Source organism: Nelusetta ayraudi, unplaced genomic scaffold, assembly GCF_046127955.1.
Source record: "Nelusetta ayraudi isolate G7.1 ecotype Tasmania unplaced genomic scaffold, CSIRO-AGI_Nayr_v1 ptg000020l, whole genome shotgun sequence".
Lineage (NCBI taxonomy): Eukaryota > Metazoa > Chordata > Actinopteri > Tetraodontiformes > Monacanthidae > Nelusetta > Nelusetta ayraudi.
This window is the reverse complement of record NW_027466070.1, coordinates 1,987,658-2,008,869: the sequence shown is the minus strand read 5'-3', so window position 1 is coordinate 2,008,869 and position 21,212 is coordinate 1,987,658. Positions and strand designations below refer to the sequence as shown.

The 21,212-nt window shown below is 45.8% G+C and overlaps 3 protein-coding genes across 4 annotated transcripts in view; 1 reads left to right on the top strand and 2 right to left on the bottom strand.

Moving 5' to 3' along the window:
- edc3 (enhancer of mRNA decapping 3 homolog (S. cerevisiae)) overlaps window positions 1–21,212 on the bottom strand; it is a 237,940-nt gene that overhangs the window by 187,411 nt on the left and 29,317 nt on the right. The window lies entirely within an intron of this gene.
- Window positions 5,620–8,852, bottom strand: lmo2 (LIM domain only 2 (rhombotin-like 1)). Its single transcript, XM_076027382.1, has 3 exons — window positions 8,354–8,852; window positions 7,091–7,306; window positions 5,620–6,422 (listed from the first exon to the last, which is right to left on the bottom strand). The coding sequence occupies exons 1-3, from the start codon at window positions 8,392–8,394 to the stop codon at window positions 6,197–6,199; spliced, it is 483 nt and encodes a 160-aa protein (XP_075883497.1). The 5' UTR covers window positions 8,395–8,852; the 3' UTR covers window positions 5,620–6,196.
- Window positions 13,606–20,997, top strand: caprin1b (cell cycle associated protein 1b). Of its 2 annotated transcripts, none has more exons than XM_076027381.1 (18): window positions 13,606–13,764; window positions 15,025–15,174; window positions 15,292–15,354; window positions 15,446–15,532; window positions 15,620–15,858; window positions 16,190–16,272; window positions 17,047–17,217; window positions 17,360–17,412; window positions 17,519–17,602; window positions 17,888–18,088; window positions 18,163–18,271; window positions 18,352–18,413; window positions 18,517–18,609; window positions 18,700–18,846; window positions 19,074–19,221; window positions 19,319–19,498; window positions 20,255–20,361; window positions 20,446–20,997. In XM_076027381.1, the coding sequence occupies exons 2-18, from the start codon at window positions 15,025–15,027 to the stop codon at window positions 20,530–20,532; spliced, it is 2,064 nt and encodes a 687-aa protein (XP_075883496.1). In that variant the 5' UTR covers window positions 13,606–13,764; the 3' UTR covers window positions 20,533–20,997. The 2 variants fall into 2 exon arrangements, with proteins under 2 accessions (XP_075883496.1, XP_075883495.1); XM_076027380.1 differs by having other exon boundaries at window positions 19,316–19,498.

Here is a 21,212-nt window from a genome sequence, read left to right as displayed (position 1 = left end):
AGGGAAGGGAAGAGAGAAAGACTTAAACTAAGGATGGCATAGGCAGGATTTTAGCATTAGGGGGAAGATTTAGAGCAGCAGGTGTAGAGAATCAAACGGGGGCTCGGGGATTGTGTAGTGTGGTGGGTGGCGACAGCCTGCAGGGCGGCAACATCGACGGTGGCTGCTGCCTCAAAGGCTGGCACTAAACACGGCTTCTGTAGTGGGAAACCCACTTTCAAGGCAATTTAACTCAGATACATTGTCGCCGCTTATCGTAACCCTGTTTAATAGTTGTTACAGCTGTTTTTAAACCAATTTTTATGTATCCAACATTGTTTATGTGCAGCACAGATGGATCTCAGTCGTTCTGGAAAGTCACAATTCAACTATTTTAAATTCCCTTGAACTTTTAGACCTCAGTCTGTCTCCACTGACTTCTGACAGCTTGGTTTAGACACTTTCTGCTGGACGACAGCAATTCACACCAAGCTGTGGCAGAAACAAAAGCGGCCAAAGTGTGAAAAACCTCTCTGCCAAAAAACACGTGTTTTTATTTTCCCCACCGCTGACAAACTGACTGCGAGACTGTGAATTAAAAACTCTGCTTCGGTCCGACGGTGTCAGTCTTCCACCGTCTGCCACTGTTCCGCCGTGATTGGAAGCAGGCACTGTGCGGGAAAGTCCAATTAGAGGCGGAAATTGCGCGGAGCCCCGGTGCTGCGTCGTAGCCGAGGGTTTCTGCATGGTCACTTACCTGCACATCTGCACGTTTTTTTTTTGTTTTTTTTTTTTAAACAGCAGTAGCCGCCTTTTCCCTGCACCTTAATTGGAGCCTCCATCGGCGAATTGCATGAAAGCCCAAGTGAGCCGCCATGGTCTGCTTCCTGGTAACGCTCTGACTTTTCACTGGTGTCTAATGAGACGGAGATTAAAGTCAGGCTTTGGCTTCGTACCAGAAAGTCCTTTCTGAGAGTGATCACAGTGAATCTGGAATCACTGAAATAACGTGTCAGAATTAAAGGGCCAGTGCCTGGACATCAATGTCTACACATGACAGCAATATATACATATATATAATATATGTCTGGCATATACTGTATGTTTTGTCAGGTTTGACTCAAGGAGTGTTTGGTACGATATAAAAAGTAATATGCAATATGATAAATAAAAAAAAAGGCAAGTTGATTTGATTTTAAAAAAAAATTACGTAGCCACTAAAAAACAGCACGGTGCAATATCATTAATTAAACTATAACTGAGGTGCTGACAGTTGAAGAGGAGAACAATGTTTTTTCCCTCCTCCACCTCCTCCTTCTCCTCCTTCTAATAAACAAGCCGCCCCTCCAAGTTTCTTCTCACCCAAAAATCACGCACAGGAGAAACTTTCACGTGTCACCTCGGTTCATTTTCTCCACTGTTCATCCATGAAACTATACAGCAGGTCTGTGGTTTGGGAGTTATTAAAAAAGAAAAAAAAAAACAGAAACTGCAATAGCATTTAATGATCAATAATATGTGGTCTCGACATGCAGCTACATTTATTACTCTGCGGTGATGCAGCCTGTCAGCGTCGGTGTTGGGGAGGAAGACGGATGGTTGGCTGAACACCTCCCAGTCTCGGCGGTGATCCACCTCCTCCGTCGCTGCGTCCGACTGTTTCCGACGCAGGTCCTCGGCCTCTCTCGCTGCCTCTTCGCTGCCGTGTGCCTGCTTCGTCAGGAGCAGCCAACACGGCTCGACATATGGGGCGAATTTCAGCAGCGGGCAGTGGGAACGGCTTGTGGAAAAAACAATCAAACCGTGCAAACCATCTAGATCTGCCGCTGGTGGACGGCAGCTAGTTTGAGGGGATTAATCATTTTACGTACAAATTTGAGGCACTTCTTCCTGTTTTCTTCCTCTTACTTCACTTTTTTACTACCTACTTCATACTGGACAGATGCAGTAACATCTTGCATACCTGCACGTGCTCCTGTCCTCCTTGGGGACTCATCTTCTCGACTCTTCCCCCAGTGTTTCTGAAGAGGTGGCTGGAGAAACCGGTATCTTCTTCTTCTTCTTCTTCTGCTTCTTCTGCTTCTTCTTCTTCTTCTTCTGCTTCTTCTTCTTCTTCTTCTGCTTCTGCTTCTTCTTCTTCTTCTGCTTCCTGTGTACCAGCACGACCGAACACTCGACCTCTGAAACGAGAGGCACATGTGCTCAGTTGAGACGTTTAAAGCAAAAGCCAAGGAGTCGCTTGTTTATTTTCCCTGCTTTTTTATGAGCTTCGACTTGTCGGTTAACTCCTCGGACGTCCCGTCACAGTGTTTCCTGACACTTGTGGATCTTTAAACGCTGTTGACTTGAGGTTTTATTCTTTTAAATCAAAGCATGGTTTTTAGTAGTAATTTTAGAATTACATTTATTAGATTTACTGTATTAGAAAGTCTGACATAATACCACAAATTAAGTTTATCTTACAAAAACGTTAATGTTCATTAAACCCTCATTTGAGTTTGTTTTTACAGCTCTTAAATATACTGGACGTAAAAATGTAAATCTATTTTTATTGAAATTGTCCTTTTGATTTAGAAACCCACATCCTCATTTTTTTTTCCCCCGCTTTGAGTACTGCACCAGAGCAAAGCAGCAAACATCGTAGCACTGCAGGATCCATCACATGGCACATCTGCACACATGTTGCTGGCTGATAGGGTAGCGCAAAGGACGAGAGGCCGAGAATACTCACATAGAACACACACCCCCCTACCCCCCTTAAGACAAGAAAAATAACACACAGTGGGAATAAAAGAAATGGATGGTAGGGCAGATAGTGAGAGTGAGTGCATGATGCAGGAAGAGACTAAAATGTGAGGAGGCAGCAAAACAGTTTTTGTCCGGGGGGCCCCAGATGGTCTCCTACCTAATAAATCCTCAGCACATATTTAATCCAGTCAGAGGACAGGAGTTAAAGGATGTGTGCTTATTGCTCACCTATCCACCACACACACACACACCCACACACACACACACACACTCGAAACCCGCCACCCCTTTAAAAAAAAAGCTCCTCCCGCAGCCCCCGCACATGCAGACGGCAGGCAGGCGCTGCCGGCTATCGCAGCATCGGAGCAGGAATGCGGCTCCTGACAGACGCTCATCTCTCAGGGCCGCAGAGCCAATGTGTTCCCAATTAGCCCCATCTGATAAATAGCGAGTGCAAGTGAAACCCAAAGCGGGCACCATCAATAGCACTCGGGCTCGGCTTTTGTCATGTGGTTCCTCGACGGCGACGAAGCCTCGTTGTGATTCATCAACAGGGGGGGAGAGGTGCGGGGGTGGGGGTGGGGGGGGGGCCTGCGGATGACGGTCCCACCGCATCCTCCGTCTCCAAGCGTCAGTAAACCCCAACTGTTCCCACTGTGACGCTTTAAATGTGGCTCGTCACTTTCGTTTGGGCTGCGAGAAAAAGCCGTTTTAGTCTCACATATTCGGACCAGGACCAGGACTGCACTGGAGTCTTCCGGGATGATTCATTGTCCAAACGAGGTCTATTGATCTCCACAAAACAACAGTATAATTACATTTAACCCGCTGTTTGCAGCATGCTGCAATAACACCGGGGTTTAAGCCTCCCGCCGAGACTGTGGATAGTTCTGCTTTGTGCATTCTCCCTTTGTGACATCACAAGGGGATGCTGTTTCAGCTCGCTCTCCCGTTCACGATGTCCCACAGACCTGGCAACTCCTCTGATTTGTTAGACCTTCAACATGTTTGGAAGGAGACAAAAAGCGGCGGGCATTACCTGGCTGGGAGGTGACACTAATCTGCGAAATACATGTAAATGCCCTTTGTGACATCACAGAAGAGATTGTTTCCAAGAATGTGTGTTTAACTCAACAGCGTTTGGATGAGTACCTGGACCAGAAGTGCCACCTGCTGTCCACGCTGAGCACTGCACCTGCGTGCCGCTGCTGTGTGTGTGTGTGTGTGTGTGTGTGTGTGTGTGTGTGTGTGTGTGTGTGTGTGGTTCCTCTGGGGGTGGGGGTGGGGGGGTGAGAGGGTTTAATCAAAAACTGTCCAGCCACCGTCGAGGTTTCATCCACCCCAAAAAGTCCCTTTTCATGCGTGCAGCTGCAAGTTTTTAGGCCTGCTGCTTCTGCTAGCGCTGCTGCTGCCGTCGCTGCCGCTGTGACATGGGCACTGGAGACGAAACAGGCCTTCCTCTGCACACAAACACAGCACAACACTCGCAGCCTTGTGCGCAGCCGGTGGGGATGAGACGGGAGGCACAGAGCTCCAGTGAGTCCTGCCGAGGCTGCCGAGCGGGACGAGCCCGGTGAGCCTGGTGAGGCTCAGCCTGCAGGGCTGCCTGGTGTGTGTGTGTGTGTGTGTGTGTGTGTGTGTGTGTGTGTGTGTGTGTGTGTGTGTGTGTGTGTGTGTGTGTGTGTGTGTGTGTGTGTGTAGGATGTCGTGAGATGAGACGTGGCCTACTCCAGGCTCCAGGTTTAATTTAACTCGATAAACTGAAATGTTTTCCAGCAGTCTCGCTCGCCTCTTGCAAAAGACTGGGACGAGGAGGGGGGGGGGGGATGAGTTTGAGTTTGCCCCATGAGCTCGGTGCTTCTTCTTGTGCTGCGACAGAAAGGATTTCAATCCACAGCTTTCAGTTTATGACGGGGTCGCGCACGAATGGATGATTGCAGACATTTGTGGGGGGGGGGTGGAGAATAAAACAAAGCTAATGCAAGTTGGATATACAGTAAAAAAAAAAAAAAAAAAATCTAGTGATGTTGCTGCGTAAATAAATGACTGGATTGAAAGTAGACGCTAAACCAACACAGGCCAGCCCTGAAATGTCAGATGGAAAATATTTCACATGTCCACTGGGACAAATGACTGTGGACTATGTTTGGAGAGAAGAGGCCCTCAGAAAAAGGATCATCGTTCATTTGATCATATTCAATATGAACCGATGCATTTTTTTTTGTAATGGTCCTAATACATTGCAGCACAATCTTCTCATGTGTGTCACAACTAAACCCTGTTTGTGAAGATAAGTGGGGTTGACAGTAAGTTGTGGCAGCTCAGCTTGTGGTTTGACAGCTGGCAGACATGAAGATGAGAGCAGAAGTGTTTTGAAGACTCAGAGAGAAAGCCAGAGCTGTCCCAGAAATCATAACTCCACTTTTCTGCTGTCTTTCTGGTTTGTCTGTTTAATTTTAATTCCCTTCCAAAAGTTTTATCGAGAGAATATCAGCCTAAATGATAATTACAAATTCCGGGGTTTTTTTGGCGGTACAGTACCAGCTCATGAGTCTCTACTGACCTCTTGTGGACAAAAATAGGCACTAGCAGAATTGCTTTTGGTACGAGTCACTGTCATTGTCATCCGCAGATTAAATCAAATCATTTTAACGACCACGTCTTCACTATGAGGCTTTAGCCTTTGAAATACAATTGAATTTGCCACCCCAAGGGAAATGTTTAAAAATAAACCAAAAGCATCGAGATTAGCGGAATGTATTAGCGATGTATTTTCACAGGAATGCTTTTATGTAAAACGTTTCAGATTACATTTACAAAATGATTGCTATGAGTTTCAAATTTTAATGATTTCATTTCATTCTCATGTCCACAAAGACACCAAAAACTATGTCATTTTTCCAAAGTGTAATTTATTCTTTATTCTTTTTTATTAAAAACTGAGGAAATGTCCAAAGGTTTTTGGGTTCATGACAAGTTTGTGACTTAATCGCAAGAGGGCGAGTCACTGCATCCTTGAAAAGTTCTGAGGAATCTTCTCAAAAGGACAAAAAGGGAATTTAAACCTCGTTCCATGTAAAATAACTAGAAATTGAACATTTAAGGCCGAGCTTAATAAAGCAACAGTGTCTAATACCATAAAACATATTATTGCTCTTTGTTCATTGTACATAATGTTCAATCCCAGTGTGAAGACCAAAGTCATGTTATTGCATGCTTTTTTTCAGTGCTCAGCCATGTTTTGCATCTCAGTCCTGAGCCTCAACTGAAAATCAATTGCTGGTGCAATACCCATCCGTTTCCAGCAGGCTGCAGTGTGGCGGTAAAAACCTCTGAGTCCATAAGACGACTGATACTCAGTAAAAAAAGAAAAAAAAGAAAAGAAAAACCTGCGGGCAAGAAACAAAAGTCCTCCCAGTGATGTTTCACGCCCCTTTAAATGCCACCAACAAGGCAGTTGACACACTGGCTAAGCCATGTTGCTGCTATTGAGTTTGGTCCACTCAAAGATGTCCTGCTCGCACACAATGTCTGAGTTGATGAGCAGGTAGCGGTCGCCCACGCAGAAGTGCTTCTGACAGGCGGCACACTTGAAGCACTCCAGATGGTAAACCTTGTCCCGCACGCGCATCGTCATCTCGAAGGCTCTAATCCTCTTCTCACAGGAGGCGCAGAGGCCGTCCTGGCCGAACAGCCTGCAAGGACAAGGAGGAAATTACCATAAGTCTGAAAGGACTGGATGGAAGGCTTTATGGAGCACATTTAAATGTCTTAGCCATCCATCCATCATCCATCGATATTTCATTTTCATTTCAACAAGCCTTTCAACGAAAACACCTGAGCAAAGCTGGTTAATTCCTCTATATAATTTACCCATTACGCGACTCAAGATAATTTCTCGTAGATGTAAAAACTTCCTCCAGGCATATTGCTTACAGCTCCTCTACAGTATTGTGCAAAAGACACGTTGATCCGTCTCTATCCTGTCTGTGCAATCTCCAGAAATTCCAAAGAAAGGCCAAGACAGCCTTTCGGTTTCAGTCACATCTGATTTAGCAGGAGACTCTAAACAAAGGGCGACAGATGCCATGTTCTATGTATTTTGGGGGATAATATATAGGATGAGGCTGCTCCAATGGACTCCCACCTTCATAAAATAATTTACCATTCTTAAAAGCAATGAATAAATGAATTCAATCAATTAATAGAAATCTGATTCGCCGCAACAGAGCTGTTTCATCATTTCAAATAAACCACTTGTTTAGATAACGACCAACGCTTCTCTCAATAGATCTAACGGTATTGAATCTAATTAAAAACATCACAACACTTCCTCATACTGCGACGAGTGGTCTCGACCGACCTGAGGTAGTCTCTCCGGCACAACTTCCTTCCCAGCTTGTAGTAGAGTCTGCGGCCCACCTCCCCGAGTCGGCAGCCACACAGGTCGCAGCTCAGGCAGTCCTCGTGCCAGTACTGCTCAATGGCCTTCAGGAAGAAGCGGTCGCCAATGCTCTGCTGGCAGCCGCCGCAGGTCAGCAGAGACGGCGGCATCTGGAGGACCTCGTCCACTGGCTCCCTGGGGAAACACACAGACGTGGTTATCATCAGCATATAATCAGTGAATATTTAGCATGGCTGCGATTATAATGTGCGCAAGTGTCTTGTGTTGTTTATGGGATTCATACCGTAGGTGAAAATATTAATGTTTTGGGGGTTTTTTTATCATTATTTACTGGCATACAAAAGGGAAACAGGAAGTGGAAACTCCACACAAGGAAGGCCCCGAGTCACAATCCAACCTATGAAGTAACTCCAAAAGTGTTGCATCTTCCATTGGTTGCAATGTGATGTTGTCCATCAGATGGCGCCATGAGATGCCGTAAAATAGTCTTTCTTTAACTTACAATACTTGGAGACAACAGTGTTGTACTCCTCCCAGATATATTACACCATGTCGTAGCCCAAATGTTCTGACGCAGGATTACAAAGGGTACTTACTTTCAGTTTCTGTTGTCTGACCCCACCGTGTTTTGTTTTTAGGTTCCATACTGAATATTCACTATTTGTGATCAGCTCAATTCCGACAATTTTGAAAAGGTAAATAGATCTTGTCACGTGACCAAGTAATTCCATTACCACTTTGCCTCCCAAAATTGGAAAATTCATAACAATGTTGCTGCTTCTTGTGTAATTCGTTGACAATCGACTGTTCTTTCATAATTGCTGTCAGTTTATGAAGGCATGACTCCGAATCGTTTTAAAAATGTTATCACACAACTGGGCAAAGAAGGCCAAACTATTTTTGCTTGAATTTAGCCCATCATCTTTATTTCTCTCTTCTTTTTTTTTTAATGGAAGAAGATGTTTTTGTTTTTTTGTTTTTTCGAATTTAAAAAACAAAACAAAAAACAGACACGTATGTAATGAAATTCTCAAAGAGGCAGTTCATCGGTCAGTCCCGTCAAGTGAAACAGCCCTTATCCCACAGAAACCACTGACACCACACGGGCACATTTGGCAACGTTTCGCGGTCACATGATGAAGACGGGTCCTTTAAGGTGTTCATACACGTCCACGAGCAGCGAATGTGAATGGCGGTTGTGGTTGAAACCCGAACACTTACTCGTTGGCTTCCAGAGTCTTCCTCTCTATGGTGGAGGTCATGTCTCCTCTGTGAGATCCAGTCTGGTCCGGTCCAGTCGGTGCTACCTGCTGGACCCGAGGCTGAGACGCGGTGCACCTGCTTCAGGCCGCCTCGGGCTCGGCTGGAGGAGGAGGAGGAGGAGGAGGAGAGGCGGTGCGGTTCAGACGAAGATGCGTCCTGCCGGAACGGCCGCCACGGGTCGAATAGCGTTTGCTGCTAGGCGACGATGGAGGACGGTGTCATCATTTCCTGAGGCCACGCGCCCACGCTCGCGCTCACACCTCCGTGACGTCCCCAGCTGCGTCTCGTCGTCACCGCGCGGGTGGCTGTTGGGGGCGAGGGGGACCTGGAGCCGCTGTGTATCCCGCCTGGATGCTGGAGGAGGTCACAGGCGCGGCGCGGCGCGTTTGCGGATGAAGGCGTTGTTGCGCACCAGCAGCAGTGGCAGCAGCAGCAGCATCGCGTTTTAAATCCGTCGCCGCCGCCTCCCCTTCCTCCTCCTCCTCCTCCTCCTCCCCCTCCCCTCCCCTCCCCTCCCCTCGTCTGTCTCCGCTGTCGTTTGCCTCTTCCTGCTCACGACTCTTTGACAATGGGGGGAAACGGCCCTTAAAGCGACAGTTCACAGTTTAGTGCTGCTCCGTGAGGCGTGCAGTCGGCTCGTGACTGGCACGACTCTCAAGTTCCCACTCTTCCAAAGTTCTACTTTGTCGTTTATCCACACACCGTCTTTTGTCAGGGCCCGTTTACACGGAGATGGCTTCTTCTTCTTTTTTTCTTTTTTTTTAATTCTGAATTGATAATTTTCTGAAACGCTCTCGTTTTGCTCTCTCTGTTAAAACGTTTCAATGATGCGCTGTTGTTTCTGCACTGGGGCTGTTGGTGAGGTGTCAGTGCCCTTTGTGACATCACATTTTCGCTGGACTGGAAGTGGATTAAATGTGGCACTTATGCCTAAGTGTAAGAATGACTGTTATGAATTTTGCTCTGGGTGCAATATTAAAATCAAGTCACCAGAGAAATGACATAGCTTTTATTTAAAAATGCATTCCGCTTCTAGATTGGCTCCTTTAGCAAAACAAAAAAATGTGTAAACTTCAGAAGGGAAATGATCATAAAAGAAAAAGCAAATTGAAAAGGGTTTTTTCTTTTCAATTGTGTCTATTGGAGGAGAAAATGCAAAGTTTCCACATAGTTAGCGTCGCCGCCACTGCTGCTGGGGGGTCTTCTTATCATCTGCTGCCAATGCCTCAGGGCTGTAGTCAGACAGTTGGACTGGGCAGGGAGATAAAACTCACCTCAGCTCTGGCGGCCACGCTCGGCTCTTCAGCCAGATGCAGCAGCGGAAGATCCCCATGCAAAGTGTAAACTCAGAAAGGCAGAAAACATCCGTGGGCTTGGCAGTGGTGGGACCGAGTGGGCTCACTGGATAGATACCAGGCTGAGAAAGGCCCGGGAGCAAGGTGACCGTGCCTGTGTGTGTGTGTGTGTGTGTGTGTGTGTGTGTGTGTGTGTGTGTGTGTGTGTGTGTGTGTGTGTGTGTGTGCGTGTGCATGTGTGTGCGTTCGTGCGCATGGCATCCTTAACGAGAAACCAGAGGCAGCTCACCGGAGATAAAACTCTTTGCTGCACAAAAGAAAGACATTTTCAGCGCAACATTTCTGCCTTTTGTCTTTGGACAGCAGCAACATTGCGTGATATGCACGGTTTTGTAGCGTGTAGTGATAAGCGTGTTGCAGACAATGTTAATTCCTGTTTGTTTTTTTAATGTCTAACTTGTGTGTCAACAACCCCTGCGTAGATCCACCTTCAGACCTACTGCAGCGGCACAATATGACCACCTTCTTAGAAATAATTACATAAAAATAAATGGTCATTTTTAGCAAATTGCCATTTAGCGCTTTTGCGTAACCAAAAAAGCACATATGTGTACTTTGTATCTATTTTGTGACAATGCATCTCTGTCAACGCTACATACTGGGCCTTTCAAACCATCCAGACTAAAGTTTTAAGAGGTTTTAACAAGTCACGGAAGCACAACTGAAAAACAAAAAGAGAAAGTCCAGTGTGCCGTGACACCCGAGTCATACCCTATACTTCCTGTGGAGCTGAGTGGGGGGGAAAAAAGCCCAGAGGATGTGCACGCAACTGGCAAGGCCAGATGAGGCTTTCCTGGGGGGAGGCATGCACACTGCATCCTCTTCCGTACCCGTCCTCCAACCCTCTGCAGGATGACACTTTTCACGTGGCCTCCCAGTTCAGCAGCACCCCAGGTGGTCGAGTCAGATATCAGTGCCCAGGCCCACAGGGCGCCACAAAAAGCCAAGCTTATTGGCCAAAGCTGTTAAAACTCATAACTGTATCTTTAGGCTTTCTAAATATCAGCGGGAAAGAGGCGGCAAGCCTCATTTAAATTAAATAGGTCAAATTAATTTTGTGCAGATGATGTATGCTTGCATTTTCAATATTATCGTGTGGTATTCGGAGAGCAAACAGTTAAGAATGTAGGCAACCTTTTGGGAAGTTGACTCACTCATGTCCAGCTTCCTGTTTTGCTTGTTTGATACCAAGAACACGAGTGAGTTGAAAGCAGTGTGGAGTTCGAGGGCGGCTGGAAAATGAGTGTCAGTGGAACGTAGCCATAAAAAACATATTAATGCACTCCAGGCCCGTCCTCCGAACTGTCCGTGATGTTAATTTCATACAATACATAACTTGCGGCAGAGGCCATTAAGTAGTTACACGATCTAAAACGCTCTAAAATTTGCTGGTAAATAAATCCATTAGTTAAAGGCCATAAATTCATAATCTGGAATATTTCATATTGCACCTTTTTTAAAGAACTTGATTTTTTTATCCCAGACAGTGACACCTTTCCCACCCCCATATATATTTATCCAAAATAAAAAGCCTACTGTCTAGAGCTCAAGACAACAGTGGGAACTGTTAACAGCCTCCTGGAAAAACACTGGATTTTAGCTTCTTGCTAAAACTCAAGCTTTGTTGGACTGTCCACATAACGGGCAGGCCCAGAGGGTGCAGACAACACCCGTCTGTTCTTGTTTTTTCACTAACCTGATTGATTTCCAGAATTATGTGTAACTGTCAGTATTACTTAAACATTTGTAAAGTGATTTTTTTTTTTCTTGTTATTTTCTAGCCAGGTGCTTGCAGGGTTCATTTCCTGATAAAACAGGACTCTCGATGAACTATTGACTCTATGATAGCACAAAGTCTGGAGCAGCAATAGCAAAACTGACCACTTCCTGTCTAATCTGGAGTGAGGTGATAATTAGCTGCCTGGAAAACCCTCCACTTAAGCACTTATGAATGTGTACGTGTTAATTGTCGGTACTACTTCATTAGTTTGCATTTCACAGATTTATTGCAATTTTTCCAAATGTCAGCACATAAAAGTCAAAGGTCAAAGAAGAAACCACCCTGGAATTCTTCATTCTAATGGCTGCAGGGCCGCGCTCAGCATTGTTGTTTGATTGAAATAAAGCAGACTCAGGAAGTGAGTCACTCTGTTGAAAGGGAGCTTCACTCACCCAGGGGACACCCCTATAATCAGTATTAGGCCTTAAAGAAAACACTTTCAGTGGAACAGTGCAATCAAAAAGCTGAGGAGCCATGTTAACTGCTTCCTGTATTTGGGAAAACAAAAGACAGCTAGCTGGTCACACATTCCTCTGCCCTGTGTACTGCCATTTACACACTCATTTAAGTACATATTCCATAGAGAAACTGAAAAAAAAAATGGCCATGTGACCTTGGAATTAAAATATTTCAATCTATCAACATATTATTTTGAGAGAGTTGATATTTCTAGTTTCTTCCTCTATGAAACGTTTGGGTTGCATGAAATTTATTTCACTCTTAAGATTTGCTAACTGCAGTTTTTGGTTCACATTTAATTGCATTAACTATTGAGAAATAACTACAATGTTGTCATTAAAATATTGTAGTATACTGTGTTTTGGTCACTTTTACTCAAAAATAACTGTGTGCTTCATGTAACAAAGCTTATTCTGTAGTTGTTTGTTTTGTTTTGTTTTGTTTTTTAGATAAATGTGTTGTTGTATTTTGGAAACATATTTGGGCCAGTTAACATTTCACTCATTTCACAGATCTTTAGTTACATTCTATGTATTTCATCATTAGTAGCACTTTCTATTCTACCATTTTATCTGGTTTGATCGCAAATAGCTGCTTGCGCTCTACTGCCCTCTACTGATAGAAATTCTATTTGACCTGATCTCTTTGGATCGCCTTTGTTCCCTGGGTCTTTTCTTTATTTCTGCGTTTGTACAGTCAAATTAAAGTTAACAACAACCTCATCCGCACGTCGTGCGAATGAACCATCAAATTGTTTCTTATTGTGTAAAACGTGCCAGTCGGATAATGTCAGAATAACAGCATGTGATGTTGGTGGATTAGTATTTTTAGTCGCAGAACTTTCAAAGTGTCTGTTGTACATAATCCGTACAATAGTTTTTAAGCAAATAAAAACCCTTCCTTTAGGTCTTTCACCTTTTTAGGAAACCAAAACTGCGCCAAGAAAAGAAAAAGTAAAACCTGGATTTGACTGCAAATGTTTGTGTTCCTCATTTCGAGTCCCAGTTCACAAAAAGGGAACACTTTCATTTCAAGTATTCTGACTTTGCCCGCTTGTTTTTCATCCTAACTTTCATTTTCAGATTCTGTTTCCGCCATGTGCGTTTGGTGGCAGAATTTAATGAAGCCACTTCGACTCACATTTATCATGAACTTAAACTTGCCCACACCCCTCCTTCACTTCCCCTCAGTCAACTAAAACAAATGAAATTCCACCTGGCATGTCAAACTCGAACGTCAACGTGACAAAGTAAACAACTCCGCTACAACTCTATCCATGTAGGGAAACAGCTGTTAACGAACAATTTATAAGGGAAGGGACATCTGCAGCAAAACTGTATTCTGAGCATGGCAATATGATAGCCTGATTAAAGCTAATGATTGTGCAGATTTTCTGCCAGGAGGCTGTCCATAACGTTGCCTGATCACAAACACAAAGGTTTTAAGAATTTTATAAGATGTAGTTATAAAATGATTAGACCATTGAGTTATTTTATATATGTCGTGCGTGTGAAAAATGGGACAAACGAGTCAGCGGCTCGTTCCGGTTTTTGTTTGCAGTTGATTTGGTCAGGCATATCTTAGACACCTAAATAAGGTCCTTTGCCTTTATAAAGAGTTTCTCCGTCTTCCGAACCGTCTCAGTTGTCGGTGAGGCCGGCGGGGCGGATCCCACTCTTGTGTGAAATAGAAAATAAAGCAGCACAACAACAATAACAACTCAGCCGTTTTGCAGATCTCGCGAGCAAGCTCCCCTGTGGATTTATAACATCAAGGTGGGTGATTCAAGAATTGTGCTACCCGATCAACCGGGCTCCCCGGCCGGCTCCTGGCTAACACGCGTCCGGTAGCTAGCAATGCGTGAAGATGCTAACTAAGTCAGTGGCGTGTGCTAACATTGTTGCGGCCAGAGCCATTTTAACAGTTTAATTGAGACGAACCGGACGCAGTGGCAGGTTTTGGTCCGCATAACCTCGATCTTAACACGACAATACTGTCTAGTGCCCGTAGCTGAGGCGAGAGCACGTTGCTCAATTCAGGAGGAAATGCAGAATCCAAAAGCGTCCTCCATTCTGTTTTAGAGTCCGACTCGAGTTAACCAGAAGGCGTGATTAAAAATCGACCATGGCTCGTGGTTTTCCTCTTTCTTAAACCTTGATTAATTAGTATCCTTGCTCAAACTCGCTTATGGCGCGCATACTTTCCAGGGCCAACTGGAGATGCACCACCTGAGGGAAAGCTGCGTACTGCTGTAGTGTTTTTCCATTGTTGAAGCAGCACTGCATCTTCACTCAGTTTCGTCATCCTCTGTTGTGGTTTGTGACTTGGACAGGTCATGATGAGTCTGAGTGAAATCGGGCTGCCATTACTTTACACGTTGGCTACTGTACAGGTTTTGTGCTCGACCTATTTATAGTGGACTAGCGAGTTCCTAAACAGTTGTTTACAGGAGTGGCATGTGGGCTGCTGCAGAACAATAAGATGGCAGTGGCCAAGATCTTTCTGTTGCGATGATTATGTGTTGTCTGAAATATCGCGACTAGCTGTCTGTCTGGTCTTTATGTATTTAAGAAATGTTGTGCTGGTTTGCTAACAGTAAACAACCATATGCTTTCTAATGTTGCAGCTTAAAGTACCAAATTGATGTTAATAATTGATATTCTGCGGTTAGCATTATTATGTGTTGTTTGTTTGCTAAATTGGTTCTTTCTGAGGCCCAGTATGTTGTATTCTGGGGCATCTATTGGCATGAAATAGCAAATCACAGGACCTTTTAGTCTGAAGTCATCAAAAACAAGCATTATGAGTTTCGTTTCTGTCTGTTGCTGTGACCATATTGCACCACAGTGTTTGTACAGCCAGGCATCTATATCTGCCCGGGGTTCAATGACTTTTACGAACATTGCAGCTTAAGATCAAGCAGGACAGAACAGTGCAGTCTTTCTTCGCATAAGAGGCTATTCACTGTTTCACGGTGCTCATTTAATTCCCTCTTTGGTTTTAATTTTAGCTTTGTTTTCCCCCACTTCTTCTAGATGCCCTCAGTGATGAACGCAAATGGGACAATGCTGTCTGTCAGTCCGGATATGGGATCCGTTCCAGGGTCACTGTGTGGGCAGTCCGAAGTCTTGAAACAAGTGATGGGTGTCATTGAAAAGAAGGCCCGAAACATGGAGAAGAAGAAGGTGAGTCCCGTCAGCCTGCAGGGACTGCAGCCGTGGATCTACAGTCCACAGCTTCTGTGTCCCACTGCAATCCATCACCAACTTCCTGTTTCATAACTCTGCACTGTTGCATTACAGAGCAAGCTTGATGATTATCAAGTCAGAAAGAACAACGGGGAGAGTCTCAATCATGATCAGCTGGTGGGTACAAATACTCCTGACATCCTGAAGCACATACAAAGATGTTATAACCCAGTCTGGCACAACTCTTGACGCCTTTTTATCTTTTCAGGAGGCCTTGTCCAAATACCAGGAGGTCATGAATAACTTGGAATTTGCACGGGAACTGCAGAAGACCTTTGTGGTACTGGGACAAGACGTAAGGACGGCCCCATCCTCCCAGAGTATTTGTGTGTTGTCGCATCCTCGCTGGCTGACAGTGACCCTTGACTGTCGCCGTCATTAGATCCAGAAGGTGGTGAAGAAGTCTACTCGGCGGGAGCAGCTGCAGCGGGAGGAGGCGGAGCAGAGGAGGCTGAAGACGGTCCTGGAGCTGCAGTTCATCCTGGACCGACTCGGCGACGACACTGTGCGGCAGGACCTGAAGCAAGGCGTGGGCGGCACGCCGCTGCTGACGGACGTAGATCTGGCAGCTTTCGACGAGTTCTACAAGTTGGTGGGGCCAGACCGTGACCAAAGTATCAGGTCAGTCCGAGGCTCTGAGAAACAACTGAACCCCTCACACAAATGGGACCTTGGGATTGACGTCATGAAAGAGGCCAATTTTGTTTCTGGAGAAAAGATCATTATTATCCAGAGATAAAATGCCTGAGAAACTCATCACTTGTCTATAGATGCATGTAAAAACAAAAAACATTTCTGGTTTTGGGTCCATGTGAAAAACAGGAAAAACTACATGGTATTTGCACCCCGTAATGATATAATTACAATAAACTTTGAAATTGAATATTTAAAACTTTTCCAACTCGATGTGATCTTACAGGGGACTGAATGAACTTGATCTGTGTGTCTGCAGGTTGGTTGATCAGTATGAAGAAGCATCTGTGCACCTGTGGGACCTGATGGAAGGGAAGGACAAGGCTGTGGCTGGAACAACATGTGAGTCCAAACTGAAGCTTCAGCAGTCAGACACTGTCGCACTGATACTGTCCATCGTGTTGGTTTCGGCCCAAGTGCAAACACGACGGTAGTTTCTTCTGGAAGCGTGGCTTCATTGGAGCGCCCAGCTGGCGGTGAGAGCTGTTGGCAGGAGGCTCTCGTCACATGGTCACTGACGGCCACCATCAGCGTTTTTTGCTCGGACGTAAAGGCTCATTCGTGGTTTTATACTCTGCGATCTCCAAGCGCCGAGAGGGACGAGGAGATGGCGCGCGGTCCTGCCGCTCTTGTTCTGCGTGCATGTGGCTTGTGCTCGGCGCCCTGATGTGAATAATCGGGGCTTTGGAGTTATTGGTATACTGCACTCTCAGCAATCCGCTCGCACTGGGACCCGCATGGCTGCATTCTGTTTGGTGGGAGGAGGGGAGGGGGGGTCGATCACTGTGGACTTATCCTGATTCAGCAGCGGGGCAAGGTGCCAGCGGCCCCGCCGCCTCTGATCTCTGCAGCCACATTAGGGTACCGGTGACCCAGTTGACTGTGGCAACACCGGCCAAGCCCTCCACCTCACTGGGGAGGTGGTTGCCTGATGACTCAGGGTGGTATTTATTCAGCGGACCTCCTGGCCAGACGCACAGTAATGGATATAACACGGACAGCTACAATAGAGGTTTTATATCTAGGAATGGATTTTTGTGTCGTCGGGACGTCTGCTTTCTCGGCGGGTGAGGCTCTCCTGAAATACGGCTGACTCGTCTCCTGTTTGTCTTGCAGACAAGGCTCTGAAGGAGACTTTGGACCAGGTTCTGCTGAGCGGCTACTTTGACCGGATTCCATCCCACCAAAACGGAGTGTGCGAGGAAGAGGAGGACGAGGAGCCGGCCTCGGCAGCGGTCCCAGCGGCCGCTGAGTCATCGGAGGCGGAGGAGCAGACGGTCGATCCAGGTCGGGCCCAGCGTTTTCCCCGAGTCATCCCGCACAGAACGCTTATTTAAAAAAAAAAAAAAAAAAAAAAAAAAACCTGCTAATGGAATCAATCTGTGATAAGGGCAGTGTTTCATTCTCTGAATCTTTTTCCTCTTTATAGAGACGGAAATAATCGAAGAGTTCACGGAACCTGTTGCAGTGGAAACAACTGAGGTGGGACTCATTTTCCAGACGTCTTCTTGTTTTTGTTTTTTTTCTGTCTTTGGACGACTGTGCTGATGTTTTTAACATCTTCTCTCTCTCTTGCGACACTTTCCAGTTTGTAAACAGACAGTTTCTTCAAGACGGCGCCTACACCAGTGGTGAGAAAGAGCAGCGGGATGAGTGGACCCCTGAAACAGAGGTAGGAACCTTTTCCTCTCGTAATTATTATTAGTTGTTGTTAGTGTGGCACTGCTGTGTTACTACCGAGCACTCAATATTCATGTTTCCTTATACACTGAATGGAACACACTGCTGCTTTTCTTTTGAAATGTTGAAGAGCAACGTCACTACTTTGTAAATCTTAAATATTCGACAGGCTTTTAATCGCGTATTTGTTTGTGCAGGTTTTTCAGATGCATTTTAGATGCGTTTGTTTTCTTTTCATTGAATATTTGTATAAATCTGTTGTATTCACCTCCCTCAGGCAGTCGGTGCCATGCAGCCGCCGCCGCAGCAGCAGCAGCAGCAGCCGCCACCTCCGGTGCAGCCTGCGCCCTCCCCCGTCGTCCTAGACGCCCACCCCTTAAGCTTAGCGCCGCCTGCGCCCACCGCCGACCCCATGGCCAGGAAGCAGGTGGTGCAGGACCTCATGGCTCAGATGCAGGGGACCTACAACTTCATGCAGGTGACGACTCGCCGCCGAAAGACAAACTGCTTGTCGGAAGCCCGATTGGCTCATGGTGTTTCTCGCGCTCTCAGGACTCCATGCTGGAGTTTGACGGACCGCCCATCGACCCAGCCATCATCTCAGCGCAGCCCATGAAACCAGGCCCCAACATGGAGCTGCCCCAGATGGTGTGTCCCCCAGGTAGGTTCCCGCTAGGATGTTTGTTTAGAAAGGCGGTTGGAGGTGAAGCCTGTCTGGCTAATCACTGACATTCTTCACAGTTCACCCCGAGTCCCGGCTATCACAACCCACCTCTGTTCCTGTCCAGCCTGAGCCCACACAAGTACGTCCTCCGTCTGACGGCGCAAAACTTTTTTCTTTTTTTTTTAATGGGCTGCTGCCCTTGAGAATCTCTCACCAATGCTGTCGCTCCTCTGTGTTCTCAGGTTCCTATCGTTTCCCCGACTCCGCCCCCCATGTATCAGAGCGCTCACACGCCGGACCCTCGACCCCCAACAGAAAACATCGACCCCATCCAGGTGGGCCGCGCTACTCCAAAACAACTCGGAGCTTCCCGGTGCGTTTGATTTAATCACGCTGACGGTGAATATTTCTCTCCTCTGCCACAGACCTCCATGTCGTTGTCCTCGGAGCAGCCTCCCCCCTCCACGGCGCTCCCCGCCGCCACTCAGACGCAGGTGTTCCAGCCCGTCTCCAAAGCTCCTCACAGCAGCGGCATCAATGTGAACGCAGCACCATTCCAGTCCATGCAGACGGTGAGTCCTCGGTGGATGACGTTGAATGTTTGAAGCAGCGCCGCAGGAGAAGTCGTGCTGCGATGCTGAACGTCATCATGGGCCTGGTGCCGCCGTGCTTTTATAAAAACAGCTCTGCAAGTTTGAGCTGCAAGCTGAGGTGTTGCTGTTACGATGATGCCGTTTTTTTTTGTCTTTGTTTTTTTATTTTGTCTTTACGCATCGTCTTCCTCTTTGTTGCCCCTCAGGTCTTTAACCTCAACGCCCCGGTCCCGCCTGCTAGCGAGACAGAGGCTTTGAACCCGGCCAGCCAGTACCAGAACAGTTACAACCAAGCCTTCAGCAGCCAGCATCCCGCCGAGCAGACGGAGCTGCAGTCAGAACAACTGCAGTCTGGTGGGCGCAAGTTTTTTGTTTGTTTGTTTGTTAGTCAAACGTGCTTCCTCCGGTCGACTTGCAAATGACTTTCCAACCACTTGTGTTTTTCTAGTAGTCGGTGCCTTCCATTCCCAAGAACAATCCGGAGGCCATCAGCAGCAGCCTTCGCAGCAGGGGCCCGGCTTCGGCCGACAGCCTCAGGCCTTCTACAACAGCCGTGGGATGTCTCGTGGTGGACCTCGCAACGCCAGGGGGATGATCAACGGTTACAGGGGGTCGTCCAACGGATTCAGAGGTAGACTGAAAACTAACCTGTCTCACTTCAACCCATCACATTTGTTTTGATCCGTCATAACATTCAACCCCCCTGCTAATGTTATGAGAGCAGGGCACCAAGGTTGATTGTTGGGCTGCAGCTATCGAATATTTTAGTAATCGATTATTCTATCGAATATTTCATTGATTAAAATATATGTTTGCTTAATTAAAGCCCAATTATCAGTATACAATAGAAAATAAGACTGATCACTTACTAAAAACAAGCAATGTGCTTACTTTTTAAGGAAAAAATGACATTTTATTTCAGTTCAGTGAACGGTTTGAGTCAAAATAAATAAAATGAAATCAATAAAATGACTTCTAACTTAAAATTTCCCGAGACACACAAAATTAACCTGTCCATTTTAGGCTGGGATGGTTTCCTGAAAAAGAGGTGAAAATATAAATAAATAAAAGTAAGTTATTTTTTAGGTTAAATGTGTTAACCATACAATAAGCATTACTGACTCAATACACTCCAAACTAAAATGAATAGGCATGTGATATGACAATATGGTAATGATATGGTAATCTGTTGTTATGGTCCTCTTATGGTGCGCTTGAAATGTAATCAAACGACACTTCGAGCCACATAAAAAATCCTCGATTATTTTTTGTAATCGATGTACTCGAGTTACTCGAGTTACTGGAAGAATCGTTGCAGCCCTAGTTGATTGATTGGTTGATGAGATGTTTGGAGAATTTGGGGTTGAATGTTTTCTCCTGCTGTCAGGTGGCTACGATGGTTATCGCCCTCCCTTTGCCAACACTCCAAACTCGGGCTACGGACCCACTCAGTTCAACACACCGCGGGATTACTCCAATGGGAATTACCAGAGGGTAAGAACGAGGCATCGAGACTGCGCCTGTTTATCTGCTGCCATCTGATGAAGTTGTGTCTAAAGCGTTTGTCTTTCCCTGCAGGATGGCTACCAACAGAACTATAAACGAGGCGCTGGTCAGGGACCCAGAGGAGTGTCGAGAGGCAGCACTCAGGCAATACGATCCTGAAAAGGCCTTTTCATAAATGACTGTGACTAACTTGCACCACACTGAAAATTCTAAATTCGAGAATGCATTTCCCCCCCAGCTCACTTTCGTTCTCTTCTGTTTTGTTCCGCATCGGTGGTATTTTTCCAGTCTCATCAATCAAAGTAATGCCCGCTTTGATCTTTGGAATTATTAAATCAAGTCGAGCGCTCGACGCTTCAGCTGTAAATCCAATCATTGATTTACACAGGCCATGTGTCACACAATATTCCTGTAAACTTGAAAGATTTCATAAGTTATTTTTTTGTATTAAGAAAATGCACCTGCCACTGCTGGTCCAATCCGTGGGAGATAATCCCTTCTCTCAGTTCTCTTCTGTCATTTTGGTTCCAAAAAAAAGAAAAATTTTATGTTCAGAGAGCTCCCGTTTTCTTGTTTGTAAATTGATGTTGCTTCAAGAGTTTCAATAAAGTTGTGTTGCATAAACGAGCCTCAGCCTCATTTTTTCCTGGACCATAAACACACTTTAATAACTTTGACGTTAAGTTTTATTTTGTAGAATCAATTTCAATGTTGAATGCCTATCACAGCTCTAAATTGGGTAGTATATCTTGAAATGCTAGGTTGTGGATGGCCATGAACGTATATAGCAGGATTTTTGAATTGTATTATATTCTGGAGGAAACAGCACCGCCCTGTGG